The sequence below is a fragment of the Perca fluviatilis genome, chromosome 19 (assembly GCF_010015445.1).
Source record: "Perca fluviatilis chromosome 19, GENO_Pfluv_1.0, whole genome shotgun sequence".
NCBI lineage: Eukaryota > Metazoa > Chordata > Actinopteri > Perciformes > Percidae > Perca > Perca fluviatilis.
This window is the reverse complement of record NC_053130.1, coordinates 9652935-9678251: the sequence shown is the minus strand read 5'-3', so window position 1 is coordinate 9678251 and position 25317 is coordinate 9652935. Positions and strand designations below refer to the sequence as shown.

Below are 25317 nucleotides of genomic sequence, written 5' to 3'. Positions count from 1 at the left end.
TCTGTGCATCTTGGTTTGTGTCAGGGATTGGTAAAACCTGCACAAATTACCAAGAACTACCTTTTGTAGGGAATGGATCATGTTTGGTGTTTATTGTGTCATTACTGAGCAGCTGAGTCCCTTTTTGGAGTTCCGATGTTATGATGTGTGCGTGTGTAAGCCTTTGGGTCCCTCTTAAAATAGTATTACTGGCTTTCTCACCGTTTTCCTCAGTGAAAAGTGTACTTTGTGAAGGGTTTAGTGTCCGAGCAAGTCATCTCCCTCTGCTGCCTTTTTCCAAATAACAGGGCTTTTACAGGCTTGGACCATATCCTGTTTGGGTTTCTGGCTGTCTCTACATATTGCTACAGTACATCCTGGGTCTTTACAATTTCTTCTTATTTTACTCAGTGTTGTATTTAATTTTGCCAGAAGCAGTCTGGGCTGTTCCTTTGTCTGAGATTTAAAGGTGACATAAAGACTGATTCATGTTTTAAAACTAAACTGGATGTTGCGTGTGTGTTTGTCTTGCAGGGTGGTGGTGCTGGAGAGCAGGCCTACAGACAACCCTACAGCCCACAGCAACCTCTACATCCTGGCAGGCCATGAAAACAGCTACTGAGACAGACACACACACACACCCACACACACACACACACACACAAACAGACCCGGCACATAAACACACTCTCTAAACAGCCTACGGGAGACACACTCGGCCCAACCTAACCGTTAACACTGGTGCAGATGTCGATTCCCAGTCGCAGACGTTTAAAAATGCACCGCAGTTACAGTTACATGTGTATTAGTTATGCGTGTTGTAGTAGGGCAGCGGGTTGTGGAGCTGTTTCTGACAGGGCGAGGGTTAAAACTGCCGGTCGGAGGCCAGTTTAGGTTGAGATAGCCGAGGGAATCTGCACCTCAGTCGAGCGACGTCCTTCCTGATACCATCCCACCTATTCCCCCTTCATACTGCACCCTGGGGAAACCGCATCCAACACAGAAGTCTGACATCAACACTACTTCTACTACTAGTTCTACACATACTACTACTACTACTACTACTACTACTACTACTGCTACTTGCGCTAAAGCTTCACAGAAGAGCCATCTTGCACAGAAAACCTTTCTCTCTTTCATCGTCCTTTCTCCCTCTTTCCTTTCCTCCCTCTTTTTACTACACCTTTATTTATTGTGGCATGATGTAACTTTAACAACCAGGATGGCTTTCCTGTTTTATTTGTTTTGTTTTTTTAAAAAGGATGAAAAAAAAAAAAAAAAGAAGAGAAAACCGACTAAAAAGCTTTGCCACCTCTGCTAGCATCAAATTCCGATATCCCGTCACAACACCACACAAGTGCTTAATTGACCTCTATTTAATTGTTGTAAATATAAATGTAGTATTTTTTTGACAGAGACGAACACTAAAAAGACTGGTCATGTAGATGGTCATGTAGATAGGTGTGTGTATAGTTGCTCTGTACAACTGTGGAGACAAACTGAGAGACAGACAGGTGTGGAGGAGGAGAAGTGACGGGGCAGTAAGTTCACTTCCTAGTTCCCCCGATCCTGTGACGAGGGTCCGGAAGCAAAGGACCCCCCCCGCGCAGTCTCCTCAGGTGGACAGCTTTAGCAATCTGATATTACTCTAATAATCTGGAGCTCAGGATTGAACTGAGCAAACGCAGGAAGCAGCGCGGATTGGTCATTTTCACGTCGCATCTGTCACCTTCAAAACTTCCTGCTTGTTTGCACCATAGGCAACAGTCGTCGGGGCAACGGACGTTACAAATACTGCTCATTTAAGTTTATTTCTTTTGTTTTGACATCCTCCCTTTGTTTTGTTTTTAGTTTTTTAACGCTGTTTTAATCAAAAAGCTTTTTTTTATTTTGCTATTTTTTTTATTTTTTATCGAACCACTGGTGTTACAAATTTGCACAGAGAAAAAGGTATTTGATAAACAAATGTGATGTCATTATAATATATGACCTTGTGTGTATGCACAGTATGTGTGTGTGTGTATGTGTGTGTGCGTAGACGTAGAATATGCACATACAAGTGCGTCATGTACAGATCTGGTCTTGAACACGTGACAGTTGTTTTTCCGCCCGAGGCCACTTGAAAAGAGCACCAACAGATATTAAAGCTGAATTTACACATAAAGGACACATCATTTATATTTATTCAGTAGACCTGGGATATATATTCACTGTAAGCCATCATTTCTAGCATTAAATTGAACTTCTGTGGAATTCCACGGGGATAGAGTTTGCATCATATAGAAGTGCAAGGAGCTGTTCTGTTAAAACAATTACATACAATGGTTTAATATATTTCACTATGAATAATCTGGAACAGTTTGACAGAAAGTTTTGGCAGAAAACCTTTCCCATATGGTACTCCAAAGTGGATAAGAAAAACGCCACAAATTGTTTTAAAATTCTGCTTGAAACAGATCTATTAAGCACGGACACACTAACTGTACAGAGTAAAATAAAGAGCTAAAGGCCCGAGCCTAGCACTAGCCTCTACTAGGCAGGAAATTGAACTTCTGTGTAAGTCCAAATGTTGTAGTCCTTTTAGTCATATTTGGAGAAGTTTTTAACTTTGGCCTTCATTGCTGTGACTTTTTTAAAGGCCGGCATCTGTATAAGAGATCACTACATGCATGTAGATGTGCACTGTGTGGTGTGTAGGAGAGTCTACATGTGGCTGTACACTACCAGTCTTTACAAGCTGTGACACTAGAGGTTGCTTCAGAGGATGTGAACGCTAGTTTAGCTGAATTTAACTGAGACAACATCGCTAAACCTGAGATCTTAAAGAGCTGAAACGTTTGGGTTCATCTTTCAAGTGGGCCACTTTCTAGGAGTCAGTTTCTCATTCATTTCTTCATTTTCTCCATAGAAACACAGGTATAAGCTTATAAATAAACCAACCAGATACCAAATATACAGTATCTATCCAAACAAAAACAATAATAAATAATAAAATTTAAAAGTTACTGAACTGCCAACATCAAAGCTGAAATCCAATTGACACAATAGCAACGGCGACAATTACGTTTTCAAATGTTCTGCCTACGAAGTAAATGGAAGATTTATTAATGAAGGATAACATTTCAGCTCTTTTTAGATGTGTCACTGAATGTTACTGAGGTGGTTTTAAAAGAGACTCGTCGCCATGTTGGGGGACAATTTAAGAAAAGAATGTAAAATCTTTTTTGTAGAAGCTTTCCTTCCACTGCTCGGAAAGTCATAATCTCAACCCGTTGTTTTTTTTTGTCACTTTACCAACATGGCAGCATGTCCCTCCTCCAAACGTTAAGTGACAGGAATCACACCTTACACACTATTTCACTATGCTTTCATGGGGTTTAAACAGATCCTCGCACTGGATTCCAGCTCCTGCTGCTTTATTGCACTGTTGTGGCGAAGTAGCTAAAACAAGGCTAGTCTAGTGAAGTGTAGAGAGCTTGAATCCACTGTGAGGATATCAATTATTTGTGTACTTTTTTTATTTTATTTTTTTTTTATCGCCTGTACACACTTTTCTTGTATAAAATGCCCACAGAGTGTTGCTTTGCACCTGGAAAACAAATGTCAGAAATATGAATCATATAAGACATGAAGATAGCACACTTAATTGCCATGTATTGAGTTTGGAGTGGAACACGTATTCCCTGATGTGGTGCCCTTCATAGAAACTCACTACCCCAGACGATCGTGCTAATATATGTGCTTTTAGCCAACACCCATTAATAGAAACGTGTCATAGATTGAGTGCTGCAACCAAGTTTTATTCACACAGTCAGGTTATTTAACTATAATAACTATTTTCTTATCAATTTGTTCATTCAGTGTCAAACACATGGGAGTACTACCCAGCATACTCAATAGGCTCGCATTGACATTGCCAATCATTAATTAATCAATTTTCATATTTATGCTCAATTCAGTTGATTTGATCGATTACTTTCTTCCTTACTGGTTCATCATAGTTTTGGGGAATTTTTTTTTATCACACATTCATTTAAATTAGAGATCGGTTGATGTCAAACATATATTTTACATTTTTAAATGTAATGCCAAAATATGATAGTCTACCTCATATGTCCTAGAAGAAAGAAAAAATATATGTCTGATTCAAAAAGCGTAAACAGCGTATAAAGTTAATGGTAAACAAAACATCTTCTCTAAAACTCTTGTTAAAATATCTTTGTCCTCTCAGTTGACGAATGTCAATGATCAGAAGATGAGAAATGAATACAATTTACTAAAACACATGAAGACAAAATGAATGAGAGATTCCACCGAAAACGACTTATAGCTTCTTTGTTAAGGTTTTCTCTCTTTCCTGAAATATCCAATTCCTTTTTAATTATAATATCTCAAGCCTAAGTTAAAACCCATCCTGTATCACAGCTGTGGGATTGAATGTTGCTTCCATGGCTTCTAATTTTGCTGTCATAGACATAAACTTAATCTATGTATCTTCCCCTAAAGCAGATGCCAACATGGCCTTCCATTGTGCTAAACTGTTTTTAAAAAGTCCATTTTGTTTTACGAGCTCAACTACTCCTGGTTCAAATGATGTGTGAAAATAATTCAAAGGGATTGTTTAAAGATGATGTAGACATGTGATATGTTAATGTCTTGAATGTTAATGAAAGATAAAGTAAATTGGCATTCGGTTCTTTATGGCTCTCATAGTGTCCGTGTAGTAAACCCCATCTATCTGGGGCTCCGAGCAGATTAAAGTAAACACAGATGAGTTATGCTAAAGCTGTTTGATCCTCCCAATATAAAACAAAACACAATAAGCCTCCTCTGTTCTGTAGCTTTTACATCACCTTTGTCTTTTGTTTTCATAATGCAATGCACACGTTATAAAATGTATATAGTGTAAAATAAAAATGGGTTTGTTTTACATACTGTATAATTGCCTATATTTTGTTTCAGAAGTGTAACAGATTTATGAGATGACAGGTTAACACATTAAAAAGAAGGAACTCAAACATTTGGGGGTCTTGTGGTGTTTATTTTTGAAGGACAGAAGAGTTTAAGACATGTTGACGCGTCTCAGTGGGAAAAGCACAAATTTAGAAGTTCATGATGGCTGACTCATGGTTAGCTGCTTTGCTTTCAGGGTCCTGCTATTGTACATTCTGGCTCATTGTCACACTCACTGTCATGGCTAACTGGGACATTTGAATTGAACAGATATTACATACATATTATTAGTAACACGTTTGCTTTTGTCTACTAAAAAAGGTGTTTTTCTCTAAGAGCACTGGTCCACCAGGTAAAAAAGTGATGCTTTTACAGTATTTAGAGCTGTTTAATTACTCATCCTCATTTTAGAGCTAAAAAGGGCCAGTTCCAAAATAAACACACAATTACATTGATGTGAACCTGATCAGTTGCAAAGCTGCATTTCCAGGTCAACCTGCACCATCTATAGGCAAGAAAACAAATTCATGGCAACTTTTTTGTAGTGTAGGCTTCATAATTGACATATTAAGCATGTATGATGATTATTTCTTCAAATAGTGATACTTACCTGTAAGCTCCCTTCTCTAATGGTCAATGAAAGAGCTTAATGTTGTGCACAAGTTCATATCTTAAGAAAGTATAATATAAAAAGAATAATTCAAATGTTGGTGCTTTATAACCACAAGCTGATTTTGTTTTACTGTTGAATATTTAATATCCACTAAAGGATAGTGTGACACGATAATGTTCCCTCTTTCTTTTATTTGAGCTAACAGATTCTTGCTTGCAGGTGGCAGAAGTTGGCATTTCTAACAAGGACCAAACAGCTGGTCCTTGTGAAGAATCTGCAGCCTGCTGAATGTGAGTGAGTGTTTAAAATGATTTAAATGTTTTATAAGTGGGGCTTAAAAAAAAAAACAACCTACAGAATCAAATTAAGTGTTAACGGTGAAAGACTGGAACTTTTAATCAATTCATCTGCTCATACCTAGAATGATAATAGCCTATTTATAACAACATGTATGTCCAAGTCAAGTCCATTTTAATTTGTATAGCTAATTTTAATAACCCAGTGATACAAGGAAAAGGAACCAGCTGAGCAACATAATACATTTTCAGTGTGGACCTTTATTGAACAATTTTAATGTCTCTTGATTGTCACATTGATCTCTTAACAAAGCAGTTCTGTTCAATGCATAGAAAAAATTGTCATAAAGAAAAACCTTGAATGTTTTGTAATGAAACAAAATAAGTAACAGCTTAAGGTGTTTTCTCCTGAGTATATAATGCACAATATAATAATTTCTGGTTATGGCTTAAGACTTTAAGACAACTGGTAGACAGTTGTACTGAAGAAACAGGTGTCGGCGCCGGTTAAGGGGTGAAATAGTCAAATTTAGGAATAGCACTCATGTTTAGAGTGCTTTTCTCCCACAATGAAAGACAAATGGGGAACCATCTGTCAATATCAAACTTTAAACACTTCAAAAGAGGCTCTATATTAGCTTTGCACAGATTTGAAAGTTGGGGTACAAATAATGCACCTTGGGAAAAAAGGGAAACAAAAGGAGTTTGTTCTATGAAAAAGATTTGGGAAACTGGAGGTAGAGCAGAGCTGTTTACAGTATGGGGATGTATTGTATTAAACTATGCCCTCTAGTGGACACATTTGTGACCACATCTTCATTAACAAAAGGTCTAATCTGCATAGTCACATTTAATCTAAACTGACTCAAAACACATGTAATCTAAGGACCTTATCCTCCTGTGTCATCCTGGTGTGGGCAAGCGTTACTATACTCTTACCATTACAAAGACTAAAATCTGCAGTACTGTTTTGTTGATAAATGGCGTCCACAGCATTGTCAAATGCTTTCCCTCAGTATAAAGGCCAGGGGCAGGATTTTGTATATATATAAATTTATATAAATTTATATAAATTTACATTTATATTTGGAAATGATGAGAGGAAAAATTGCTTAGCTAAATGGCATATACATGTACAGCATTTATATGGCAGTTGTAAATGTAAAACAACCTCCGTTTGTATCTTAAACTTGTATGTATTACACTTTCTAATTGATCAGTCTGTGTGTGATAGAGTGGTGTTCATACAGCTGTGCCACGGTTTATCTCCAGCTGTACCAGTTTGGGATTTTTCCCCGGTGTCTCATGTTCACCGTTGTTTTGGTTTTCTGGTGTTTTCTCACCTCCCTTCTCTTTCTTCTCATCACTGCTCCTGTTGGAAAGAAAGCACGGAGGTCAGTTTGATTCTTCCGTGTCAACGTGTCCATGTACTTCCCTCGTTTCACAATCAGTCAAAACAGCTAGAGTATCAAGCCATTCCTGTGCTCATTTCCATTCATACTTCTTCTTGAAGAGTTTCTTGAACGAGCTCCTGAAGCCTCCTTTGTCCTGCTTCCGACTCCTCTCGCTTAATGGGGTGTGGTTATTCTCCTCTGTCCCGCCTCTCCATTTTGACTCATCCCCCCATGATTGGAACCCAGAGTCCTGGTGGGGTTAAGCACAACAATAGATTTATTTCAATTATGGTTTGATTACATTTGGTACCATTCATTCTGTGCTCAACGTTCATCTGACACCATATGTTGGGACTGGGACGGACATCTTTCAGGTAAAGACATATTGATTTGTTGCCATATTTGCTGAAACCCACAATGCTGAGCAGTCCATGAAGATCGTCACTGTGCTTGTCGATATCCAGTCTGTTCCCCAAGGGGCTGTGGACCTTACGGGATGGGGTGGGACACCCCTTGCTGCCCTTACTGCCCTGGCGCTCCAGCTTGGCATGGCTGCCCAGTCCCAACCTTTGGGGGTGGTCTGATAGAGGACTACCATCAAGACAACTCACTGTGTTGTCCATCTGCAGACCGTTCAGTGACTAGACAGCAGAGAAAAGATACTTGATTTTTACACATTTAAGAAGCATTACTGTAGAATCTTTCTCGACGTACATAAGCACATACATGCTCACCTTGCTTTTACGCTGGCTGGCCTGAAGAGGACGATGCTGATTGCGGCGCATCATTACAGCTTCATCCGGAGATACACATCCTCGCTTGGGCAGTTTGTAACCATTCCCATGGCTTCCACCATTGCCAAAGACATCTCGGGTTGTTGACACATTGGCTGCCATTGCGTGATGTGACGCTGAAGGGGCTTTGGGGCACCTCACAAAAGCAATGTCAATAGAGGAATCTGAAGAGGCAGAGGAGCAGCGGTCAAACATGGAGACATCATGAAGGGAACTTCTGTCCTCTTCATAGAGGCTCTCCATCCCTGGAGGGTCTGGAGGGAGAAGGAACTCTCCGAGGGCATCGGCCAAAGCGGAGCCCGGTTGAACCTGACGGAAGTCTGCAGGTCTGGAGGGCAGATGATGCTGGCATGACATGGACCTCTCAGATGCTTCACTCTCTGGGATACTGCCAAGACCTGAAAGCCAAAGGTTGGTTCACTGGTTGACCGATGGAGCAATTGCCCCAAAACATGGGTTAGGGTTAAGAGTTGCATGTCGGTTTCTGCCGAATCCGTATATAGGGATACATAAAGCGACATGAAAAACCTAAACAAAATAATTACAAACAGGTCTACAAAGCCCAGGGTGCCAAGATGCTGAGTGTACCCTGTCTTGTTGACCCAAGACATTGAGGCCTGTGTCTTGGACTTAAGGGTTTGCCAGAAAATGTCTGATTTCACTGGGAGTTAGACTTTGGCATAAGACTTTTTAAAAGTCTAGTCTTCTCCTATTTCTTGTCACTCGGCAACACAATGTAATGACTTGGCAGGTCTTACATTACCAGGGTAGACCAGGGTTAAACCTGTGTTGGCAAGCAGTCACCCTGTTGTGTTCTTAAGCAAGAGACATAATTCATACCAACTCCAGTTATGCTACTCAAAAGGTTCAGTATGCTTGAGAAGAAGTGTTGTCTGAACACGTCTAAAGGTATGTGTTTTGCCTGTCCCAAATGGCCATATTTGGTTGATAGACGAAAAGCCTGTAGTCATAGAGAGACACAATAAATCAGCTGCGTGAAGTGGGCATGTGTGTCCGATTGTGAGTTTCACAATGATAAAACAGATGTGTGTCAGAAGTTGTTCGACAATCTGACAAGCACTTCATTTGAATCACAAGCCTACCAAAACACACCCAGCATGCCTGGAAAGATACATATATAATTCGAAGTTTCTGTGACTGCAGACCTGTTGGTTTGTGGCTCCGTGAGTCCAGCTCGGGGCTGAAGAATTGGAGCTGGGAGGGCCACTCTGTGTCGTAACAATGAGTTTCGGGTTCCTGGTCGCGATCCCAATCCTGGAAATGATGAGACTGGATCTGCTCCAGGAGACGCTGCTTGCTCCGCTTCACCTGGTTGACATGTTCTCTTTGAGGGATGGATGGATGGATGGATGGATGGATGGATGGATGGATGGATAGATAGATAGCACTTTATTGTCCATGTACACGGAAATTTGTCTTGCAATACAAGCTCCAACAATCACCACACAACCTAAAAACAAAAGCTAAAAACAGAGACATCAATAAAACATAGATACTTAATTAATATGAAGGGGGGCCCTGCCCTGGAAGAGTGGTCTTAAATGGCCATAAATATATAGATAAAAGTAAAAATAGGGGGGGAACTATCACTTCTTTGCTTTCCTGTGTTGATTCAGCAGAGATATTGACAGAGGAACAAATGAGTGTTTATATGTGTTCTTTCTGCAGTCGATTCAGATGATTCATATAAGAGGATTCCTCAACCTTTTTTATGGCAAAACACTGATAAACCCACTGTATGCTACCTGCCCAGCAACAAATAGGAAGGTAGTTAAGAATGTGAAAATACTCACAACGTGGCACTGTTGCAAGGGTACGGTGAGCCAATGTTGTTAGCTGGAATCCCACTTTCTACTGTCTTTAACAGCTGTTTCATGGTAGACCTGCAGCGCAGATCCCCTTATTTGGTTAGGTTCAAATAGTGGGAATATGTCTTGTTTAATCTCTTAACATGTTATGCTATTTTTTTGTAGAGTGGTAATACTGACCTCTTCACCTCTTTGCGGTTGTGCAACAGAAGCTCCTGGTTGTGCTGGAGGAGGTGGTGGTACTGAGCCGTGAAGGACCTGAACTGCTGGATGCACACCAGCAGTAGGTAGTAGTCTGGGTGCTCTGCGTGTGTCTGCCTTAGCAACCTCTGCACATACACAGATATACAATGTACTTATTTAAGTTCACACATCTTTGAGCAGAAGTTGTCTTCAGATTCATCAGCATCAATGAGATATTACACATAGTTTTCTGTTTCCACTCCATGATCATGTTTCTTTCTTCATGCATCAATATTTGTTGTTCAATTATAATTATTATTATTATAAGTGCATGGCATTTTTGTTACATGTATGAAAAGTGCTTTATGATGTTTGAGTTTAAAGGTCCCATGGCATGAAAATTTCACTTTATGAGGTTTTTTAACATTAGTATGCGTTCCCCCAGCCTGCCTATGGTCCCCCAGTGGTTAGAAATGGCAATAGGTGTAAACCGAGCCCTGGGTATCCTGCTCTGCCTTTGAGAAAATGAAAGCTCAGATGGGCCGATCTGGAATCTTCTCCTTTTGAGGTCATAAGGAGCAAGGTTACCTCCCCTTTCTCTGCTTTGCCCGCCCAGAGAATTTGGCCCACCCATGAGAGAGAGACATCATGGCTTTCAAATGACCAAAGTGGCAGTTGGTCAAGGCCACACCCCCACCCTCCACCTTGCCCCCCCCCCTCTCCTCCTCAATAGCTACAGACACAGAAATGGCACATACTAAGGAAAGGTCATTGTGGGACTGGCTCTAGTGGCTGTAATTCTGCACCAAGGCTGAATTTCAGGAAAGAGACTTCAGATACAGTATTAGGGGACCACTAAGGTCTATATAAAAGAGACTTCAGATACAGTATTAGGGGACCACTAAGGTCTATATAAAAGCATCCAAAGAGCACCATGTCATGGGACCTTTAAATTGACAGTGTATGGCATTTTAAAGTTTGCCTTAACCCAACCTGTAGCAGGAGCAGGTACTCGGGGATCCTCTGAACCGGCTGAAGGAGCAGAGTGTGGAGGGAGGGTTTAGATTCATCACCTGTTATTTCACTCTGATAGAAGCACCGTGTAACCAGTCAGGATGGAAGAACAAAACCAGTTAGTACGGCAGGTATAAGCAATGTGTCTTTATTCAGCTGTATCTGTAGCTATGGTACACAAAAAGGGCTTGATATTAACTTTTTGGGTTACCAGCCAAAGTGGCTTCTACATATTTAAGTTACAGCCACTCAAGCATTTCTGTGTTAGTGGTTTTGGAATAACCGGGATGCTGGTGTTTGTATTTTAAGTTTCAACATATTCTGAATTACCATACTGTCATGTAACTTTTAGAAATATTATGCTTTCTATCCATCGATCCATCTTTTCATCCCTTTACTGTCCTATCCTTTTCATGTCATATCATAGCCTATCACATCACTTCCTGCCCAGATCTCATCATGTCTCCTTTTGTGTTACCTCCAGGAAGGCAGAAGATTTCATTGAGGTGGAGGAAAGCATGGTGACGACTGACAGACATTCTGGAAGCTCCTTCAGGTAGGACACATAAAAGTCCAAGAAGTCACTCTGTAGGAGGACAGAAAGAAGAAGTAGAGAGAGATGTTAGGCTAAATTTCTAAAGTTCCTACCAATTACTTAATTTCCTCCCATTCACTCAGAGCCAATTAGCCACACATTGGCTTTAATAGAATAGACTCATCAGCTTCAGTGTATGTGTCTGCTTTTGGTTTTCAGAAGGGGTTTGAATGCCACTAGCACCCTCCTAATATTAAAATTTTTCTTTTAACTTTCCACACATCCCTGGAACAATTAGATTTTTAAACTTCTGACATTTGTGGCAAATTGAATTCCCAATTTTATCTGAAAGGAGATCCCCTTAAATGAAAATGGAAATCCTGAAGTGCACTCAAATGTTTTTTTTTTTATAGAAATAACCTTTTATATATAAAAATCGTAACATTACCATCACCATTCACTGTCGATAGAATACCAGTGTTTGTGTGTGTGTGTGTGTGTGGGGGGGGGTCAATCTTTCAAATAATTGTAATTTGTCTAATTTTAGCTAAGGATTAGTATCAATAATTGTGTACAATGGTAACAAGAATCACAGTTGTTTCTGTACTACATCTGTTCTCCAACTTTCAACATGGCTCTGCTGGAATTTGACATTTCTTGTAATGTCCGTCATGGCTGCCAAAGTGATTCAGATTCATTATAAACAGCCAGTCACAAGACCAAAACGTTTGACCCCTCCATATTAAAGCAACTGGAAACAGCACTGTGCATTGTGAGTTTTGTCATTTTGGAGAATGTGGTTTGGGGTAGTTGTGTTGTATAGAATTGCATTATACCAAACGATTCCTTAATATACTTTGTCAACAGTGGTTAAATTATTTCAAAAAGAAGTAAACAAGTGCAAAGAAGTGAAGCTATCTGTTGCACAAGCTGCTCAGCCAGCAACCCGAGCTAGCACAAGCATCTTTATGGGCTACTGTCTTGTAAAGCAACTTCATTTTGACCTTACAAATTGTTCAAACAAATGGTGAAAGTTGGTAAAATACACATAAAAATTACTCTCTATATTCAAAATTTGCATTTGTGGTTTACCTCTTTGCTGGTAAGCCTCATAAACACATCTCCCATGATGCCTTGCCACTGGCTCTTGAGCACACGCTCCTGGAGAGTATGGAGGAGCTCAAGGTGCTGCTGGATCAGAAACCTCAGAGTGCTGGGAAACGGACTAAAGACGGCGAGAAAGAGAGAAGAGGGTACACAGAGAAAACTTTCTTTGTTGCAACAACAAAGAACAAGAGATGGCGCAAAATGATAAAATAAGAATGAAACCTGTTCTTGTCTTACAGAAAAATTACGTGCAAAGCCAACACGTGAAAATGGCTTTAATGCACGTTTTTGTAATATTTCATTTTTTTCTTCAGAATGTGAATATTGTTTCAGCTCCCAGAACCGACCCATATACATGGGAAATTGCAAACATACTTCATGTTTGACCTTTTATGTAATCTACTGAGCTTGTGTAGTATTGTGTATAGTATAAGTATTGTGCCATCTTATGTGGCAGACATCTGGCAGCAGGTAAATCAGATTAAAACAAATGCAATCATTAGGACCCAGTTCAGCATTTGCACCTTTTCATTGGCGCTTTTGGTCATTGGGAACACGTGTGCTGAAGCTGAAGCACTGATTACATTAGCAAGCTGTGTAGAGTCTTTTCTAAAAGAGTATCCTCTCTGTCTCACTGGTGTTTATAACCTGATTTTATTTAATTAGTTTATTTCCTGTTATCCCCTCACTGTAAACTCTGAAATTAGATCGGTAGCCACTCCTGGAATAACTGTGTGAGTGTTGTGTGTGTGTGTGTTTATGTGGATTAGTTGATAGTGATAGACAAATATAGAAATCACTGTAATATGTGATATTTATTAAGTTTATGGCTCATAATATAGAGAGATCTTTTCGACATCAGATAAGGTTGCTGATGTCTGGGTCAGTCTGCGTTTCCAAAGGTCTTATATGTACTTATAGTTTAACTGAGACCTGTCTACAGAGAAAAAGTATGAAATTACCTCCATTTTTATTATTGGTTCATTACATTTAGGTGTGTTTTGGATGTCCAAGTAAGATTTTGAGAAATTGACCCTTTTTGTCAAACTGAATTTGGTTGTCTTTGTGTGTCTGCACTGCAGGCTTACCGTTTGTCTTTGGAGGTGAGAGCTTCTGATCCATTAAAGGAGATGTTAGCCTTCAGTAACAGAGACAGGTGGGACACGTAAATTCTCTCTGACTCCAGCAACTCGAGAGCGACTCTCTGTCTTTTACCTGCACACACACAGAGACATAATATAAGACTAAAACTATGTTGTTGTTAACTAAAACTATATTTCTTTGCCATATGTACTTAAACATCTGTTCAAGTCAAGGGAAAAGTTTGACATTTTGGAAAATACACTTCATCTGACTTATATCTGTCCATTCAATTTGAGGCTGGAGCCAGGAGACAGTTAGCTTAGCTTAGCTTAGCATAAAGACTGGAAATAGAGGAAAACAGCTAGCCTGGCTCTGTCCAAAGATAAGACAATCCACCTACCAGTGGCTCTAAAGTTAATTAAATAACACATAGCTTGTGTGTTTAATCCGTACAAAAACAAAGATGAAAAAAAATGACAGTTTGTGCTGTTATGGTTATAAGGTGTTTCTCAATGTCAAGGAAGGATCCTTTTTTTTTTTTTTATTTCTTAAGCGGGTGTAGTGACTTCCTGGAGCTTACTCTGGTTGCCTAGCAACCAGAGTAAGGTGACAAGAAAACTTCAAGAACAAGATATTATGTTAAGTATAAGAGAGTTAGATTTCCCCTTGTTTCCAGTCTGTATGCTAAGCTAAGCTAACTGGCTGCTGCCTGTAGCCTTACATTTAATGGACACACATGAGAGTGATATTGATCTTCTCGTCTGGTCGCTGGGTGAATTTATTTAATGAATGGACATGTATTGTGTGTGTAGTGGCATTACTGAGCAAAGTGAGTAGTAGTAGTGACTCGTGGTGGTAATGGAAGTGCAGTGGTAGTATTATCATTAGTTGCATTAACACATATATTTCTTACTGTTTTCAGTTTGGCTGTTGGCGGTCTCTGTGTCGTCTCTGCTGTTCTTCCTCTCTCCCCACGCTGGACAACCTCTCTGCTGCTGCTGAGCCTCCTGTTCAGAGGTAGAGGCTGCAACACACACACACATATATGCATAAATGTGAGTGAATGGCTTTTATATATCTGCTGTTTAATTTTCTTCACTTACGCTTCTTCCCTTCTAGCTTAGTGGATAGACGTGAATGACATTCACACATAGACTCACTCTGTGTGGATGTGGTGCTCCTCTGTGGTGAGCTGCTATTTGGCAGACTGGAAAAGAAGTGTTGAATAACACTGAGGTCTGGCTGGCTGGGAGCCAAGTAAAAGAAGATAAAAACAACTTATTTAACAAGTTACAAAACATAGTTCAGCTCAACGGCACTTTGATGTCATTAGTAGGCATTCTAGAGGTCTACACGTATGTGCATATACATAATCAAAACCGCAAATAAGTGAGAAGAGTGCAATAGTGTGGCATTAAATATGATTCTAATGTATTTTTGTGGATGAAACAAATTTGTGTATATCTACAGAACATCCCTTTTTACGTATGCTCATATGTTGCCCTACCTTTGTGGAACAGAGATGATATCTCTGGTGTTTTCCGACTGAAACAGTTCTATCCTCTTCTGCACCTCCCTCTGTCTGCTCGACACATCCTTTATGTGGAGCAGTGCCACATTGAGCTCATCCTGCAAGCAGATTATACCACAGAACTGCATTAGTGTCAAGACTGAAAGTGCTATTGCTATATTTTACACTGTGAGCTGCCAGGTAGGATTTGGAGGGAAATCTGCTGGGAGCTGAGCACACCAATAAAGAAGATAGCATTTTTCTTACAGACCAACTAGAGTTAAAGCACTATTACTAAAGCAGGTGGAAAAATCTCTTTCAACACGGAGAACTTCTTAAGTAAAGCCACAGACACAAAAAAGCATTAAAATTTTTTTAGGATTTATGGGAAATGTATTCTAAGTGTCACTAAAACTAAAGAAAATAGTTCTGTGCACCATCTGAGGTGTGGTAATCATGGCAAATATGAAACAACGTACACATATACACATTTATTATACTGTTGCTGGCATGTGCGTGTATGTTCAACTTTAACAATCTTCCATTATATTCCACATAGCCATCAAAAAGAATATACCATGATGCATCGTGTGAAAGTAAAAAAACTCATGATGTTATGAATGAATCACCTTTTTGTGGGTTTATGAAGTTGGTGTGTTTGTGTCTGTGCAGATAAATGTAATGAACAGGAAATGGTAAATTCCACAAATCCTACAACATAGAAGATGTACATGCCTGTCAGTATTTCTGAAGTAGTCTGAAAGAGTTGCCTTCCTATCTAATAAATGAAATTAGTTTACAGTTCCAGTCAGATGTTCTGAATTATGTTACAGCGGCCTCTCCATCTCACCAAGAATAGACTCTGTGTGTGCGCGTTTTTCACTGTGTAGTGGTATCTCCAGCACCTTGAAAGTGTTTAGCAAGTTCTTGAGGCCCATGATCTTATCATCCACGTCAGTCTGATAGGCCTGGAGCTTCTCCTCCAGGCCGTGGTCCCTCTGACGCAGCTCGCACAGCTCCGTCAAAGCAGCATGGAGCCCCTCGCGCAGTTCAGCCACCAAGCCCTGCAGCTGCACCACAAGAAGCAAAGGAATACGTCATGTTTTTAGTGGTGTGTTTTATGTTGTCGAAGTATTTACTTGAGTTATTTTAAATTCCCTCATTTTCTTCATTTGTCTCGTTATTTTAAGGCCACGAGTCTTACAATGTATCTATGAATTGTTGTTGAATTCTACTATTCTTATTCTTTATTTTATAAAGGACAACACACATTAATTCACATTTCTGTAAATGTGCCAGTGTTAGCCAGCCGGCTAATTTTCAACTGTAGTCCTTTGGCCAGATGATTTTAGACCAGAGCAACAGGAAACAGCAAGACATTAGTACAGGTTAAACTATACAGACAGAAGTCAACAAGACACCATACAGACAGGTAGAGCAACAAATAAGCCATGCAGAGCTACAGGAAGCAGCAAGACATTAGCACAGTTACACATCAACAGTTCAGTATAAGAAGCCATGCAAGCATCAAAACACAGCCAAGCAACACAGACCCGAGCCATCTTCTTGCACCGTTCAACCATGCAAAGCAGTAACAAGCAGTAATAAAAAGATGAAATAGGCTACATCACTCATGAGGGAGGCGTTAATACAGCACAGGTTAATAATATGGTAAAATAATTCAAATACAAGTACATTTTTCATACATACCCAAGAAATGCACTATCAGGACTCCACTACGGGATGTTTACTCGCTTTTTAGAAATGTTTCTGTTTCTCTGTTATTTAGATTTTTTTGTGCTGTTTATATTTCATCAGCTATTTTGATTTCAGTATTCTACGGGAAGTTGTTTTCAGTGTTTGAGTGTGTTTTGTTCTCTTAACATCCACTTTTCTTTTCTGTCTTTTAGGTCTCCGAGTCTTGTTTTTCCATCAGTTTCTATCTTCATTTGGGTCTTTTCAGACTTCTTTTATAGTAGAGAACATTTTCTTTCAGCAGCCTACATTCATCCCTTCATCATCATCATTATGCCTTACATAATTATTCCTTCTTTTTATTAAACAAATGTTTACATCCTTTCTTAATTATATTCTTTAAGTAGTGGATTCTTTATCAGCTTCCCCTTTTCTCTGCAGTTTTTCATTCATAGCTGATTGAATTCATTCAGCAGGCATAACTGAATCAGCTCATGGGAACATAACATGGGTTGAAGCAGCTCTCTCTCTCTCTCGTACAGTCTTTCCACCTCTCTCTTGCTCGCTCGCTCTCTCTCGGTCATGTGAAAGGCATCAGGCAGCCCGATGAATAGATGATCTGTCTGTTTGCCTTCTGCTCTCTTTCCTTTCTGATGCTATCAGTAGTCAACATGCTACGTCTTTATACGTTGGGTTGCAGATCTAAAGAGCCATTACAGTATGGATGTCTCATAAATCTTGATTAATTATATAAGCTGCAAGTTTAGCTAATGTGGTTGGTTCCTTTGAAGAAGTGAGTAAGAGTGTACACAAATTTAAACGTTTAAAAGTTGACTTTCCTGGCCTCAGTGAGACCCATTCAGAACTCCATTTGAAAACAATAATATTTCATGTTTTGCAGCTTTTGTGAGTTATGATTAATGTAGAAAAGGTTAAAATGCATAAAGGTTTAGACCTGTGCTCCTGACAGATTAAGGGAAGCCTTCAATGACAAGAGAGGCATGGCAAAGTATTACCAGCCTTCAGTCAAAGTGGTAGCTGGTAACTTTGTCAACTCTGCTGATTGGTCGATGAAATAATGACAGTCATTGGCCATGAAAAGGTTTCTAAAGTTGTGTAGAAAAGAAGACGTATTGATTACCTGAGCAATTTCTATGTTAGCTTCCTCCACATTTTCTTCTTTAACTAAAAGAAAGAAAAGAAAACTCAGTTAGGCACCGGCAGAGGCAACAGTTCACTTTGTGAAAGTGTTGATTGATTCCATCATATGATGACTTCATTCACAAGCACACTGAAAAGGAATGAATGGATGACACATTCATACCTTATGTGGAGAACATGTAAGGTCACTTTACGCTGGCTTGAGTGTCATCAGAGATGTAAACTTCCACTGTGAACAATACACCTTACTGCTGTCACAGGAAAACCTTATTCATTTCATTTAGTTTTGTATTTATTTATCAACACATTCATCAGAATTAAAGAATTATATACTCAGAACAGCTACCCTCCTCTAGTTTTCTGCTTCAGTAAAAACCTTGAATTTACTTAAAAGGCCCACTGTGTAGGAATTTCTCCCATCTAGCGTTGATCATATATCGCAATCAACTCTCTCGCACCACGCAGTTCAAAGTACGTATTACAGCTACGGTAGCCTTCACGCTTCAAAAAGCTGGTCTCTTGCTCTTTTCAATATCCTTTTTCTTTTTCTGGGCGAAGAAAGACTCCTGTTCCTGAAATTTGGATTTTGAATACGTGTGGTCCTCCATGTTTCCTTCTTCAAACTTGCCGGGGCCGGGAAGCTACGATACCCATTAGCAGCATTAGCAGCACCTGTGAGTTTATCAGGTGACAGCGAAAATGCGAAAGGCGGAGCAGTATGTCCTGTATGTCCCTTACTGGCTAACGTATTTCAAGATGGCGCATGAATATGGAGTGTCTACCACAGTTCATGCGAACGCAAATGTAAAATTTGAAGCCAAAAGGAATACTTGGAATTGTTGTTGGTGGTAAATATTCATGAAAAAGGACACGTTTGTGAACGGGTAACACCGATTTTGATAATGAACAACTAAACATGTTACACACTGGACCTTTAACCTTTGATTTTTCTTTAAATCCAACCTGTTGACTCTTACTACAGTATATATATTATAAAATGCTGTGTAAATGCTGGAAAACACTGTTGATGCAATGGACTCTTTTCTTTGCAGTAAATGCATTTATTTAAAAACTTACAATTACAAGGACATATGCTTTTTAACTCCCAGGAATACCTTTTACAAACTGTTGGTCCATGAGCCTTCTCAATTCTAGGAACATATAGGCATACTTTCAAACAACAACCAAAAACACTGTGAATCATATGAATCATTAGACACACAATTAAACAGAGTGACTATAAGAGAACGGTGTTCATATCGGTACTAAAAAGTCTCTGTGGTGAAGGGTGTGTGTCTGCATGTGATGTGTTTGAGGTAAAATAATTTGCACCAGGTTTCATGACAAAATTCTTATGCCACAGAAGTCTTGGTTAGAACAGTAAGGTTTAAGGGTGACTCAGCAGTCATGTGAATCGGCTACACATGCCTTTCCTTCTCAGAAAAGAGATTTATCAAACTACATGTAAAAACGAGCATCATTTTCTTTCACTCCTTTAAGTTGATCTTCCTGTGCCTCGTGGTATCTGTCAGTCTTTCCTATTCCTTGGAAATGGAACAGATCCAGGAAGTGTCTTCTGATGGAATCACTGATTAGTCGGTGCAGCAGAACTTTGAGGGACTGTTGTTCATGTTTACAAAATAATTGGAGTGCTGAAAGAAAGTGCTGCACAAGGAAATTCCTTTTTATGATGGCTTTTATGATGGCTTTTTCTTTTAAATGCAGTACAGTTTGGGACAGTTAACTGGTTGTATAAAAGCACAAAGCTTGTGTTTGTTGTCGAAATGTCACAGATCGAGGCTGATGTCAACATTGCAGAGGGTCATCTGAAATACGTACTAACATATATTATCATGCATAATTAACGAGGCCCGCAGGCACAATGTACCATATCTGTATTGAGTAACATTTCTTAACTGCGACAGAGCAAACAAAAGAATATACAGGGTCCAACAATGTAGTATTTCTGTCATAGGGAATGACAAATTTCCTCTCAAAAATTGGCCTAGTTGCTGCAGGCCAGAAAAAGTTGGCGTCAAGATGTCAACATTAAGCTATACTGTCCCAGAGTGACCTCAAGCATAAAGACAAAAGTGGTAACCACTGATAAACCATTGATTGGTCGGAGCACTGATAGGAAAACACATGATGTTCCTCACATTTCCTATTGTAAGTTTATTTAAATTAATGTACAAACGTCATTAAAGCTAATAGTATAACATTATGCTATGGCACATTGTACATGGAATCCAGTGAAAGCTATTGTGTGATGGGTTCGGGCACTCTTTAGTCTTTTCAAACGTTAAAAGTTTATTACAATGTTGAATTATTTCCTACTAAAGCTAAATCAGCCGGGCCAATATTATTAGTTGATATTTGCTTATTGCTAATGTATTATCAGTGGAGTTTTTGTAACTGTGAAATATTAATATTGTTATTGGCCCCAAAAATTCAGTGTTGGTCGGGTTCTATTTTTTACTGCTTGTTTTGCCAGACGGCTGCTGCTCTTCTGCTCCGTCTCTTAAAGTGAAAAGATGTGTTTTATGTAGAGATGGTCGTTATTATTATGTAAACGCTGGTATCGGTATCGGTATCGGGAAGTACTGGAGTTTATGCACCGATCCGATACCAAGTAATAAAGCCCTAAAGAAAATCTACGTTAAAGTAGTTTATTTATGTTCTTTTTCCATTACTGACTGTCAAACTGGATAATAAAAGAAAGTTCGGTGGCATTCATTGTTTGTGTTTGTTCATGTTTTACAAAGAGTTTAACCTGAGCCGGACAGACAACAAAGATAGAAATAATATCACATCCATACAGGGATAGTAGTATACAGTTGTTAAAACATAATAAAATATATGACACACTGGTATCGGATCGGTACTAGTTATCGGCCGATACGCAAGTTCAGGTATCGGAATCGGTATCGGGAAGCAAAAAATGGTATCGGACCATCTCTAGTTTTATGCTCTTTGCAGATGCAGATGTTATGATAATTAGCCTGGTAGCTTGTTGTATGAGGGACACTTGTTTTTTGTGTCAAAACATCTGCGATCAGATGGATTCTGTTGGGGTGTAGCATCATTCAACCAATGAAGCTTTATCGGGCTAAACCTGTTGCATTTCAAATAATCCACAGCCATTCAAGAAAAGAAAACCTGATTTAACTTCTTTCTTTCTTTGGGCTGTTTTTCGGACAAAACAAACTATTTGAAGACGTCACCTTGGTATCTGAGAAGTTCTGATGTTGACATTTTGTAAACTTAATGAATTGATTACTGAAAGATAGAATTAACAAAGTGGCAGTAAAAAACTAAAGTTTTTCAAAAGTTACAGCTCAAGTATTTTGAAGCCTGTTTTACCTTCTGACACACCTTCCGTCTGGTCTTCTGTTTCTGTTTTGCCATTCTCCATGTTTACGTATCCTGTCCGGTGTGGTCCAGTCTAGCTCACAGCTGTCCGGTTCTGAAGTCTTTATCCAGCTCAAGATGACTTCAGTCCGCTCCTCTAAATTGTTCTTCTCTTCTGAACAACCCTATCTCTTTGCTGTGATCACTCACTTTCTCTCTTCCAAAGCATGTGAGTCCTATGATTTCCCTTTCACACAAAAAGGCCCTTGTCTTTAGAGAGTATAGAGCGATAGAAGGGAAAGATCAGGAGGGGAGAGAGAGAGAGCGAGAGAGAGAGAAATTGTTCATCTGACAGCCACACACTGTCGCTAACTCATTCAATTTAAGGAGGCATGACTGGTTGTATGGATGGTTTACACAGCAGCACTAATCAGAATAAACTTGAAATGGAAAATACAGTTATTGCAGTGGGTAAAAGTGAAACTAGCTTGATTGCACTCCCCTGCTGTGGAAGTGTGTTGTTAGATATATCACTACGACAAGTGAACTTCATGTGTCTTATAACATGTTTATTTTTTTCTCTTACTTTACCAGATTGATTTATTTGACTTGCTCAAGCTGTAACATATTTGTATATGTGAGATCACAGGCAGGCAGAGCCACCATGACCAAACATACACAGTGAGTGTTTCTTGGCCATGTGGGGACAATGATACGAGCTGTAATCTCAACACTCATCACCTTATAATGTTAGTGTGGCGAACATATTAGTAGCAGTTGCCTATTTCCACATCTAGCACACACAAAGCAACATCACCATTTGGTGTTGTGTTTACGGCGACTTGATTAATGTAAGTCCAATACTCACTCTCTTTTAGCTCTCTTTGCTCTCCACCAATTCCTGAGAAAAATATTCTGGCTCTTTAGCAGTTAAATGTTCCACAACGTTCACTAGCTAGTTGCTTACCGTGCTTGTCTGCGGTTCGGTGCTGAGCAGGCAGCATGAAGTGAGTTTATCAAAACAGCTGCTGCTGGAAACAACGTAGATGAGAGCAGTAAGAGTGAGCCAAAACAGTAAAATGTGCGGGCCGTAAAATGAAAATGAACTGAAAGATGGTGTTGAGCTCCGTAGAGCTGAAAGGAACTTCAGAGTGATTATTCCCTGTGGATTCATCACTACAAGCAACACATTTCACGTTATACATACAGTAGTCATCTGGCCCACTGTTTATATGAAAAATATTAATCACAGCAGCGTTAAAGTGAGAGGCTACTCCACCAAAAATCCATTATTAGTAATAGTCTTCTTCACTTTATGATGTGTAGATTTGATGTCACACTGTAATTTCCAATATGCCATTATTTAAAGTGGGTAGACATCTCCAAGGGAATAATACCCTAGAATATTTTATTTATTTTATTTACGGTTAGAGGTCAGGGTCAGCTATAGAACAGCAACCATTGAGCTCTGCCTGCAGGTTGGACACCTCAAACTGAAGGACACTATGAAGAGTTTCTCCCCAACCAACATGTCCAACGGCTTGTCAATGGGCAGGTCAAGATAGTTGACTCAGAATTGTTTTTACAGAGGCCGTCCACCAGGGGCGGGCTAGAAAGGGGGCATGGGATGGCACCCCCCTGGTGCCCCCCCCCCAATTAGGCTAGAGTGCTATCACTCTGACAAATGTGATGTCCACTGGATCAAAGTCCACTTGGCTGCCTGTTCTGACAATTTCCCCAGCCCTTGTCACATGATCAATTAATGTTCCCATGATGACTTTCCAAAAATTCTGATACCATGGAACCAGCACTGGAATTGTTGATTTTTTTTAAGTGGCAGACTGAGCCTATAGAAAATGTGTATTGTCTTGGGGTATACAATTTGTTTAAAATGAAAACAAGTGAAATTAATAATGAATGTGATGTTTTATTTCCTATATTTCTAAGCAGATTTTCCATGCGACTGATTATTGGTCCCCCTCTGTGCCACCCCACTTAAAAAATCCTGGAATCACCCCTGCCGTCCACATGTGTAAACAGTAAACGTGTTAGACTGACAACCAATGCCCCATGGCTGACAGAAGCCTGTTTGTCTCTACATCCATGTCGTTACCTCACTGTGCTGGAAGCCTAGTATCTGTCTGCTCCTGTCAGTCGGTCTCTCTCGCTTCATATCTCCAGCATGTCTCTTTGTTTCCTCTGTCTTTCTGCATTGGAGAAATTAAACCCTGGAGACAAACAGCTGAGCTGCTCTTCATTTCAACAAGCAACCTGTGTTTGAAGGTTACATCATTACCATCATCTGATTCTCTGGTTACATATGAGTATGTGCAAGGGGAATGTACTGTCCATTTTGTCTCTGTACAAAAACACACAACAAAACTTTTCTGATTTACCAATAATTGAAATGGGGTTTAGAGAAAATGATGATGTCCTCGCGGCCTAAACATTCAAAACAGTTATTAAACCTATCTATTATTGTTGTACAATTCTTTTATGTTATTCTAACCATCTATAATCCTTTTCCTCTTCCTTTTTAACATTTATTACAGCCTAATGTTGTGTGTATATTGTGTCATCATTTTACAGAGGGTCACAAGTTGCCTTTATCTGTGAAATATGCCTTGATTCATAACTTAACTTACACAGGTTTAAATAGCATGATCATCCTGTAAAGAATTGTTACTCCACGCCCCTTTTCTACACAGGATTCAGGAACGTCTTCTGTAGTAAGTATACAGAATCCGTGGCTCAACAGATTATGCTGCCTCTAAATTTTAGATAAAGGAGAAAGGAGTTGTAAAAACTTGCCTGCTCCTCCTTTTTGCTATGTAGGTCTCAGCCTGAAGAAACAAAACTCCGGTCTGTTAAGCAAAGGAAACAATTTATTTGGCCTTTTCTTTATAGACCATACCTATCATATTTGTTTTTCTAACACAAGGGTTACAGCACAAAATAGGAAAACCTCTGTCAGACAGTCATAATAAGAAAGCGGTTGTGTCCTTGGCTCCATTATAATTAGATAGAAACCAGTAACAATGAGTATCACAATGGTAGAAAGGACAGAACTCTTTCCTTTCTTTTTTGACAGCCATATGACATCGTTTCAGTGTATAACCAATGTGGACAAAATATTACCTTTTATATAATGCAATTACTATAACTCTAGACCACATAGAGTTTTCTATAAGACAAGTACGGAGCCCCCTGTTATCAGCTGAGAAAATAGTTTTGTAAACTGTGCCCACAGATTCACAATCCGTGCCATCGGTTTTGTAAAGGCCATACGATTGGGTAAAATGCTATAGCCTACTATAACATATTATATTTGAAATTCTCCCTATCCTGCATGTAAAGGAAACGTTGTTTACTACTCCAGTAAATAGGATGAACTATAGTCTACGTATGTCCGCTCAGCTTATCAAACCCTTTGGCTCAGTTATGACGATAATAATAATATTTATAATGATAACAATAATAATTTTAATTAAAATGTAATTAAAAAAGAAATATAATTAGGCCTACACATCATATTATTTTATGACATAGCCAGCATACATACTAGCCTACATAGCCTACATGAATACATCAAGAATTAAAGCACGGTAGAATCGACAACTTTCTGACACAGTGTCAACAACAATAGAAAACTATTTAGTTTTGCAAAAGTTTTTATTTATAGCACCATAATGTGCAATTTTTATTATATACTATATAAATTGATGTGTTTTTGCTACATTTCCACGGTAAATCCTAAATTATATCTGCTAGAATGGTCGACGTCGTTAGGTTTAGGGATGAGGAGTGGAGATTGGTTAGG

At 39.3% G+C, this 25317-nt stretch overlaps 2 protein-coding genes across 12 annotated transcripts in view; one reads left to right on the top strand and one right to left on the bottom strand.

The window, feature by feature from the left end:
• Positions 1 to 4999, top strand: part of LOC120548335 (mitogen-activated protein kinase kinase kinase kinase 3-like) — a 61340-nt gene extending 56341 nt beyond the window's left edge. For all 8 annotated transcript variants that reach the window (XM_039784516.1, XM_039784515.1, XM_039784517.1 and 5 more), the window contains one exon: positions 514 to 4999. In XM_039784516.1, the coding sequence (XP_039640450.1) occupies positions 514 to 601 (88 nt within the window). In that variant the 3' untranslated portion in view covers positions 602 to 4999. The remainder of the gene's footprint in view (positions 1 to 513) is intronic.
• Positions 5000 to 24348, bottom strand: arhgef33 (Rho guanine nucleotide exchange factor (GEF) 33). Of its 4 annotated transcripts, XM_039784525.1 has the most exons (19): positions 23611 to 24347; positions 22465 to 22525; positions 21510 to 21767; positions 18127 to 18170; positions 16196 to 16360; positions 15288 to 15409; positions 14941 to 15026; positions 14694 to 14804; positions 13786 to 13912; positions 12683 to 12815; positions 11534 to 11641; positions 11035 to 11127; positions 10039 to 10187; positions 9844 to 9933; positions 9196 to 9374; positions 7970 to 8427; positions 7652 to 7876; positions 7343 to 7485; positions 5000 to 7213 (listed from the first exon to the last, which is right to left on the bottom strand). In XM_039784525.1, the coding sequence occupies exons 3-19, from the start codon at positions 21559 to 21561 to the stop codon at positions 7084 to 7086; spliced, it is 2415 nt and encodes an 804-aa protein (XP_039640459.1). In that variant the 5' UTR covers positions 21562 to 21767; positions 22465 to 22525; positions 23611 to 24347; the 3' UTR covers positions 5000 to 7083. The 4 variants fall into 4 exon arrangements, with proteins under 4 accessions (XP_039640459.1, XP_039640460.1, XP_039640458.1 ...); XM_039784526.1 differs by having other exon boundaries at positions 14941 to 14987; positions 21510 to 22525; positions 23611 to 24348; XM_039784524.1 differs by having other exon boundaries at positions 21510 to 22528.
• Positions 24349 to 25317: the final 969 nt, after the last annotated feature.

What these genes read in the sequence shown, in the direction of transcription:
- arhgef33 (XM_039784524.1), bottom strand. Translation starts at nt 21,561, where the DNA reads ATGGAGAATGGCAAAACAGAAACAGAAGACCAGACGGAAGGTGTGTCA. An exon ending in TTCATGGACTGCTCAGCATT is followed by an intron (nt 7,486 to 7,651) that starts GTGGGTTTCAGC and finishes TAACCCCACCAG; the next exon opens with GACTCTGGGTTCCAATCATG. An exon ending in AAGAAACTCTTCAAGAAGAA is followed by an intron (nt 7,214 to 7,342) that starts GTATGAATGGAA and finishes TCTTTCCAACAG; the next exon opens with GAGCAGTGATGAGAAGAAAG.